Raw genomic sequence first — 8,767 nt, forward strand, 5'->3', positions numbered from 1 at the left:
TGAATAAAAATAACTATTTTAACATTTAAGTCAAGTAGTTGAGTCCAGCTAACTACTAACGTTTCTGTCACTACTGTATTAACTCATTTTTAAACATAAGGTGAATTCAGGTAAATTGGGATACATTTGCCGTTAAAATGACTGGGAAAAATGTCAATCCTGAATAGAATTCACCCTATTTTTGTAACATTTTTTTTTTACAGTATATATAATTTAATGTAATTAGCCTATAATTGATTATTTCTTGCTTATGACTATTTTGATTTAATGTGGTTTGGTGAAGAACAATTTAAAAAACTGTAACTTGATATGCAACGAGGTTGTCCTTAAAGATCTACCTAATTGTCAAGTAAATTTGAATGAAACCAAACACACAAACCAGTTAATCAAGGTCCTCTATGGTAATCTGCACATTTTCAAGCTTAAATCAATCCTCGTAAAAATGTAGTTTCATAACAGGTTGAGCATGATTGTGAATATGTTAAAATGTCTAGAAATGGCAACATCACTCCTTCAACTCATATTTAAATGTTTCATTTCATAATAGATATCCTTAAAATTTTGTCTGGAGAATTTTTTCTGCCCATTTTTGTCTATCCATCGTTTATTCATCATCATGTGTTCATCCATGTGTTCATTCATCACCCCCAGTTCCCTTTACTGTTAAAGACATTATAACACACATGGTTAATGACTAAGCCACACAAGATGTTATCTAAAGAACATGTACTACATGTTCTCTTGGATAAAAGTTTAGTTTTTACTTCAGAAAATAAACAAATAAGTAAAACTTAAAGAAATACAAAAACCTTCTTCCATCTATTACTAATATTTTTGTTTCTTCAGATTGTGCAAAGTGAAAGCCACTTAGTTGTGTAAGGCTTTTTCGTAAGCATCAGAAATTTATGCAATGAAAAAAAATGGTTGCCTTGACAGCCATTGTACGCATGTATTTGAGTGTCATACTCAGCACGTGTGGTTACACAACCTGCACACTTATAAAACCAATCCCACGAGTGTAATATTTGTGTTCTTCAGTCCTCAGGGTATGTTCACTTCCTTCTCTCTTTCACGCTTGCTTTCAGACTTTAGGATTGTTTCCAGCTGTAGGTAAGACACAATTTTAGTGCGTTTATGTTTATATAGTCAATACTGATAATGTTAGTAGTGCTTCCGAATTGAGTGCACTTCTGTTAAATATTTTCAGATTACAACAAGCAGAATATTTTCTTCATTTCAACGGCTCACAATGGGAGATCACAGCGTTCCCCGTTTAGCACTCATAGTCCTTTCTGTTGTCATGTTCATCATCTGCATCATATTCAACGCACTTGCTGGACCAGGAAAAGGTAGGTACAGCGGTTTCCTCAAGTAAATTATAGGTGGTAAAAAATTACATTTTGGTCAAATATATTGCTACAATGTTGTTTTTCTCACTCGCAGGTCCTTTTCAGAACACCACTAGCGCTATATCCAATAAGTACAATACCGAAATCACTCCCTCGGGATGGACCTTCTCAATCTGGGGTGTCATCTACACCTGGCTGTCCCTCATGTTTGTTTACATCGTCTCCACTACCTGCAGGAGGTATGAGCTCTGAGCTAGAATCAAATGATAATCAAAAAACAAAGTGATATGTAATAATAATAATATGCTGATGTTTATGAGACATTTATGTATAATGTTATTACAGGACTGTTTATGGTCCAATGTACTGCAGTCCTGCTGTGTTGCCGTATGGATTCTTCATCACATGGATTGCAAACATGCTGCTGAATATAGGCTGGCTCCTTCTGTGGGACAGAGAGTAAGAAGAAAAATTCTGATATATATATATATTAGTGCTGTCAAATGAGTAATCACGATTAATCGCATCCAAAATAATAGTGTTTACATAATATGTGTGTGCACTGTGAATATTTATTATGTATATATAAATACACACACATACATGTATATATTTAAGAAATATTTACATGTGTATATATATGTGTGTATATATATATATATATATATATATATATATATATAAAACGTATTTTAAATATATATTTTTGTTAAATATATACATGCATGTGTGTTATACATGCATGTAATGTAATAATTCATGTATCTCTCTCTCTCTATATATATAATTTTATATAGTATATATTTTAATATATAATTTTATACAGTAAGTATAGTTTATTGTGTATATAACTATACATGTATGTATAGAATATTTATATTTTATTCATAATTACACATATTTATCTTTGTCATTATCATCATCTTTTGTAAATATTAAAATTCTTTGCATTTATTTAAAGGGAGATGATTGCTGCATTGATTTTCCTTGCCTTGATTGCCTTCACAAACTACCTGCTGATCATCTTCACCTGTCATGCCCTCAAACAATATGGAGCCTGGTTAAAGAAATATCACAAAGTAGACCTCTGGTGTATTCGGATATTGGTGAGATATCATTGAAATATTACTCAACAGCAACTCAAAAAAATTATGCAGTTTTTAATGTTGCATCTTCGACCTTGCAGGTTCAGAATGGCATTGCAACATACACAACATGGACAACTATTGCCACCTTGATCAACTTCACTGTTGTGCTGAGATATAATGCTGGAATGACCCAATCAGATGCAGCAACTGTCTCTCTCTCTATTCTTTTGGGTGAAGCTATTTCTTGGTAAGACCACAAAACTCTTAATATATCATGTTCAATAAATGAAAAATGTTAATCTTGAGATTAATGCGTAATGATTTTTACAGGTTTATTGTTGAGAACTTTGTGTTTGAAAAGCACCTGAGATACATTCTGACAGTTTACCCTGTTGTCATTGTGGCTTTGAGCGGAAACATGACAAAGAACTTTAACTCTGCGGATCCAAGTCGCAATGGCATTTACATAGGTAAGCCGGAACAAGCGCTGGTCATCATAATAATTTTGCTGTTATGTTCTTAATTTGTAGTGTATTTCATGACAACCATATTGTGTGTTGTGTTCCACAGCTGTGTTACTGGGGTTGGCTTGTACACTATTTGCGATCAAAGTCTTGCTGGTTATATGGAGGCATATTAAACATCCTCTCTACATGAATGCAGACGAGGCCATGTCACCGATGGAAATCGCTGAAAAGCAAAAGAAGGTCTTCGCTTAAACTGAACTGTTCATATAATTGAAATTTATATGTGTAATCATACTACAATATGCTTTTTTATTAATGGTATTTATTTTTTTAATTGTTCAAATGTGTACATTGTTTATATGTACTTTTGATAAATAATAAAAAATAAAATAAGAAAGCTTGTGTAACTGAGTTACACAAAATGAATTGCTCTTATCAGGGCAGGGGGTGTCCTAGCTGAATATCTGTACATTGACCATGATCTGTGCACTGTTATGTACATTTTTCTGCAGCAATAAAATCATAAAAGTCACCTGAGAATCATAGTAAAGTTTTAGAGGGGACGTCAAGAGGCTGATGGCTTGATCCCAACTAGAGGTGACTGAAGATTGAGTTACTAGTACTGTTTTTTTTACTAGTTGTGTATTGCTCTGTTTAAGAACAGTTTGCATTGTATTGTCTAATAACTCAAGTGGTTACAGGTGACATCTGTATAAAAAAATATTGATATTGTTGATGAATTAAAAAATGTATAGAAAAATCAGGATATCTTATTTAATTTATTAAAATCCTATATTAAAGGTATAATCTTCCTCCTTTATTAAAATTATCAATAATTGTATGTTTTTCATTAAAAGCCTTGGAAGCAAAAGGAAAGATAACTTTTATTTGTAATAATTTTAAAAAATGTAAAAAATAATGTCAAATTGTAGTCTGAGATATATGATGGTATATTTTAGCTGAGTTACCATTAATTTATTTTGAATAATTTTAAGGCATCCCATTTTTATTTGATTTATTTTTTATTTTATTTTACATTACATCACATTACATCTGCAGTAGCGTAGCTGTGAGACACTCCATGGCACTAGGTGGCAGCATTTCATTGTGTGTCTTCCTCCCGCACAGGAAGAAAATTGAGCGGGAGAATTTGTGTTGTTGTTGTGGGCCAAACACGGTGACGGTCTCTATGAAAGATATTAATGCTTCCTGTGGGATATTAATATTTTAATAATTCCTTTCTCTATTGATTTGAACGTAAAACTCTCGTAAATGTAACCGGAATTCATAAGCATCGAGACTTTCAAATTGTGTAAACAAAGAAGAGTGTAATGTAATCGGCGAATGGCGGTCAGCTACCAGTCATGGGCATGTTTATAGAGAGACGAAGAGCCGGACTATCTGCGGGTTTATGAGCTTCATTTGCGGACACACAGTCTCTATAACCGGGGGTGGACCTCAACACGATGTCGCAGGTCAGTAGTTACGGGTGGACTTAAAGAACAAAATCACCGTTGTTTGTAGCAACCGTTAGCGCAGAGTCTGTCAGTGGCTGCGGTTCAAAACCTAGTGAGCTCCCTACCTAGACAGCATCTTTGAGCATCATAGGCGCTCAGAATTCTCTCTTGAGTAAGCAGTTTTGAGTTTTGAGACAAAGCCGATGTCTACGAAGCGAAAGTAGATGTGAAGTGACAGTTTAGACTATGAAATATAATTTATTAATATCTGTTTATTATCTAAGATATATATATATATATATATATATATATATATATGACTACATTATATTTTACAATAAAATAGAAAAGTTATTTTTAAATTGTATATTTCACAAAATATTTATTATCACACAAATATCACAAATATTTATTTTTGATCAAATAAACGCAGCCTTGAGCAAAAGAGACTTCTTTCAAAAACCACACTCTTTTGAATTATATGATAAATGTTAATATATGTGTTTATTATTTATCTATGTATTTTTTCCCCCTTCATATGAACTTGTGAAGTTTGAATCAATTTCAGGTCAAAGCCAAAAAGAAACTGCATTATTACCAAAAACAGGAAATGTAAGTAATATGCCATTTTCAAACATTTTTTGTATTGGATTAAGTAGATATTAATATTAACTAGCTCAAGTCAGAGGCACATTTCATTACATGTTGCTGCTGATTTTCAGAGCCCATACTGAACTCAGTGATGTCTTCACCCTGCGTGGCATTGACACTCTCTTCGATGACATTGGTAATTATATTCTTACACTCTCCTCATTGCTAAAAATCTCCATTTCATTGTCATTGTTTTGTGCCATTTGTTTATTGTGTGAAACCATATTTCATGTTGTTGTTATTGGTAGATGCTGACTCTGAGCTGGGTTTGCCTCTGCCTTCTCCCTTTCCCAAAAGCACTCTTGTAAATGGTCAGAAGAAAAGCTTGTGTGATCCAGAAAAGATGAAGGCATCATTTAAACAGGTACCCATGGAGTGAATCATCAGAAATCAGTGTGTTCTCATTGCCACAATGTGATGTTGATTGTTAATCAGATGACTCTGATTTTCAGGTACACAAGGATACTTTGATCCAAGAAAATGGCATTCAAGAGGATGAAATAATTGATAGAGGTAACCCTACATCCACAACAATCTCTTATCAGTTGTATTATCGTGACTGTATAGTTTCTGACTGTTATTGCAGATTTTATTTGAAGAATCCTTAACATTTGATTTAAAAAATTAAAATAAAAACATTTAAAATGTATATATTAATACATGATAAATAATAAAATGAACGGCCAGGCAAGCATAAAGAATCCTGTAATAGAGCTAATTTTTGTTACATTTTCATCACCTGCTTGGCACCTGGAATAATTGTCATGTTTCTTTCATTCCTAATAAAGAGAGTCCATTTAAAGAAATTGTTCCCATAAAGACATCCAGTCCTATTGCTTTGGCAATGGAGAGGGATGAATCTGTGGATGGAGTCAGACCTGTGGCTGATCCTCTTCTCTTTGGAGTTGAGGATGAGGAGCCCATTGGTGGAGACTTCAGCAAGGTGTCCTGCACTCAGCAGTCAGAACCGGCGAAGGAATCCCTCTATGGGTAAGAAGAAAAAGAGTCTGATAACTGATATTGTTCGTTTTTGTTTCATTATCTAATTGTTCCCTTATTTTCTCTGCTCCGAAAGGGATAGCGGGTCTCTGGCGTCACCACCAGAAAGGCTTGAGTTTAGAAAAACTGTTAAATCAAACGCGGGTTCCTTATCAAGGTCAGTTATTAATGTATAACTGTATTGTACATCTGCATATTTTATTATTATAATAAGAAATATAACCTAAAATTTTATCTTTCAGCATGAAGCTTGCAAAAAACACTAAAACATCAGTGGAAGCCACCCAGTCTTCACCTCCAGAAATGAAGAAAGATTTAACAATGTATGGAAACTACTTTTCTGTAATGTCACAACTGAATTGTTCCTGCAGATTTCTTAATGAATCTTCTCGTTTTATTATTATTAAGGGATAAAGATCCTGGTCAGCTTTCTCCTGTTTTGGTTCGGAAGAGTGAACCAAAACTTCGGGAGGAAGAGCAATGCAAAAATCAAGTGATGGAGGATCCAGGGAAAGGATTGTCTTTCCAGCAGAAGCTTAAAAAAGCCTTGATGCCTAAATCCCCATGGTGAGTTTAAATGTGACGTTCTGAGCTTAAACCACATGCACCATTGTTACTTTATTATAACACTTTTCTGTTGATAAGTTCCAGGAAACAAGCAGCAGCTCCAGCTCCTCCATCTGTAGATTTAGAGGAGGACTTCATCATCCTGGATGATGAGGCACCTGTTCTTTTCATCATCCCTCGCAAGGCAGAGGTCAAGAACAAAAGACCTGTCCCAGCAGACACTGCAAAGGAGAAGGTTCTTACAGAGCCGCACTCCACAGATCAGCTCTCGCAGAGTGAAGTGGAGATGACTAATCAGCATGAGGCAGATGCTAAAAAAAACAAGGCACAAATCGAGTCTGGTAAACAAAAAATGAAAGGAAAATGTGGAAAAGCTTCAAAAAAGAGTGGCAAAGACTCTGTGACTCATGATGGTCGAGAGGATAGAGCAGACCCTGTAACCGAAGCGCTGGAGGACAATGATTGTGATCAGACCTCATCTCAAACTGTACAGGGACACAAAGAAGTACAAGCAGGTAAATCACACTTTTACCAAATTTTAGATTTATGATGAATAAAAATGCAGGATACTTTATCAGTGTAGTGTTAATTTTGTCAGCTATTTTTTTTTATTCTTAGTCCTGTGTCAAATGTACTTAGTTCTTAAGCTATCTTGCGTTCTTGTGTTCTTGTAATACGTCATCATCAACCATCAAAGTCTGGTTACAATACTCAAGAACGCAAGTACAGAGAACGCATGAAAGTACATGGATGTGTCCTTGATATCGAGGATGCATCCACTGCAGACTTGAGAGATTCAAAACGTTAAAAATTGTGTATTATCACAATACAATGTATTGTTGGCTATTGCTACAAATGTACCTGTGACCCCATATGATTGGATTTGTGTTCCATGGTCACATTTATATTTACGTTCATTAAACATTGATTGAGAAGTATTCATATTATTCATAAAACATTGATGGAAATTATGTAATATATTGAAAGAAGTTTACATGTCATTATGTTTGAAATATTGCTTTGTGTGCTCGTTACAGGAAAGAAGAAACGGGCAAACAGCAAGGCACCTGAGCCTGTTGAACTTTCTGACAAAGATGAGACAGATGCAGGGTGCAGCCAAGAAATCCCAGCTCCTGTGTCTAGAAACACAAAGAAATCCTCAAAATCAGCTAAACGGGAGAGGCCAGGGTCAAATAAGAAGGAATCCTATAAAGTCACTTCTGCAGCAGCTCTTCACTCCACAAACTCAGTGAAATCCAACAAAAATAGAAAGAACAACAAAAAGGAGGAAACTGTCTCTGAGACAAAGAAACAAACTTCTAAAAAACAAATAGAGCTGGAACAGATAGATCCTTCCTGTGACGAGCAAGAGCATGAACCTCCACTTGCCCTCAATGAGCAAGAGGAGGAACAAAGTACAGGTTAGTTCCTCTGACTTTTGCCTAATTATGCTGTGCATCGATAATTACGAAGCAGAATTGTGTCATTTTGGATAGATGGGCATCTAACACTCCCAACTCACAGATTAGGCATCCCTAACAACCACCAGTCCAGTTTTGCTGAAAACTTAGTCTTTTCTGTTTTATTTTTACATTGTAGCTGTAAATAAACAATCTTCCACCAAGGAAGATGGCGTGGATACGGCCAAAAAACAGAAGAGAAAAGAAACACAAAGGGCGGAACCAAAACCAAAGGATCCACCAACAACTGCATCTGACATTTCGTCAGACAGTCCACTTTGTGTCAAGAGGAAAAGGAAACCTCCAGGAGCATGGTGGCTCAGTAGCCCAAATGAAAGTACCACAGAGCTTCAGCCAAAGCAGGTGTTGGGTGCAGCACAAGGGCTGAAAGCCAATACAAAAACACCAGCGAAGCAAGCAGCTGCTGTTGATTCTGAAGAAACACAATCTCTTAGACCTGCCCAGGGGAAGCACAAGAAACCGAAGACTCGCAATGCGTTAGATGATGGGAAAAAGTTGATAGCAGGTGGTGATAGATATGATACTGGAGCTGAGCAGAAGACCGCTAAGAAGACAGGTGGTCGAAGGAAACCAAAATCGGCCGCTATTCAGCCTCAAGTGGCATCACCAGCTCATGTGTCAGGAGAGGAAGTGGGAGCTTGTCCAAATGAGAATGCTGTGGAGATTAGTCCAGAATTCTGTAGTCCTAAGAGACAACACAATGTCCTA

At 35.6% G+C, this 8,767-nt stretch overlaps 2 protein-coding genes across 2 annotated transcripts; both read left to right on the top strand.

Moving 5' to 3' along the window:
* The first annotated feature begins 952 nt into the window (after positions 1-952).
* On the top strand, positions 953-3,664 carry si:ch211-161h7.5 (uncharacterized). The gene is made up of 8 exons (XM_051883062.1): positions 953-1,110; positions 1,208-1,349; positions 1,444-1,588; positions 1,695-1,808; positions 2,311-2,455; positions 2,536-2,684; positions 2,768-2,907; positions 3,008-3,664. The coding sequence occupies exons 2-8, from the start codon at positions 1,250-1,252 to the stop codon at positions 3,154-3,156; spliced, it is 942 nt and encodes a 313-aa protein (XP_051739022.1). The 5' UTR covers positions 953-1,110; positions 1,208-1,249; the 3' UTR covers positions 3,157-3,664.
* A 210-nt stretch (positions 3,665-3,874) lies between these two features.
* Positions 3,875-7,128, top strand: si:ch211-161h7.4 (uncharacterized). The gene is made up of 10 exons (XM_051883057.1): positions 3,875-4,379; positions 4,930-4,973; positions 5,084-5,148; positions 5,261-5,376; positions 5,465-5,525; positions 5,801-6,002; positions 6,088-6,168; positions 6,254-6,334; positions 6,420-6,578; positions 6,657-7,128. The coding sequence occupies exons 1-10, from the start codon at positions 4,371-4,373 to the stop codon at positions 7,126-7,128; spliced, it is 1,290 nt and encodes a 429-aa protein (XP_051739017.1). The 5' UTR covers positions 3,875-4,370.
* The last annotated feature ends 1,639 nt before the right edge of the window (positions 7,129-8,767 follow it).

This window comes from Ctenopharyngodon idella, chromosome 23 (genome assembly GCF_019924925.1).
Source record: "Ctenopharyngodon idella isolate HZGC_01 chromosome 23, HZGC01, whole genome shotgun sequence".
Classification (NCBI taxonomy): Eukaryota; Metazoa; Chordata; class Actinopteri; order Cypriniformes; family Xenocyprididae; genus Ctenopharyngodon; species Ctenopharyngodon idella.

Bases quoted from the DNA above. Each gene is read 5' to 3' on its own strand.
- si:ch211-161h7.4 (XM_051883057.1), top strand. The intron at 5,149-5,260 runs GTAATTATATTC...TGTTATTGGTAG, and splicing joins CACTCTCTTCGATGACATTG to ATGCTGACTCTGAGCTGGGT. The intron at 6,003-6,087 runs GTAAGAAGAAAA...CTGCTCCGAAAG, and splicing joins GCGAAGGAATCCCTCTATGG to GGATAGCGGGTCTCTGGCGT.
- si:ch211-161h7.5 (XM_051883062.1), top strand. From the start codon at position 1,250: ATGGGAGATCACAGCGTTCCCCGTTTAGCACTCATAGTCCTTTCTGTT. The intron at 2,456-2,535 runs GTGAGATATCAT...TCGACCTTGCAG, and splicing joins TCTGGTGTATTCGGATATTG to GTTCAGAATGGCATTGCAAC. The intron at 2,908-3,007 runs GTAAGCCGGAAC...TGTGTTCCACAG, and splicing joins TCGCAATGGCATTTACATAG to CTGTGTTACTGGGGTTGGCT.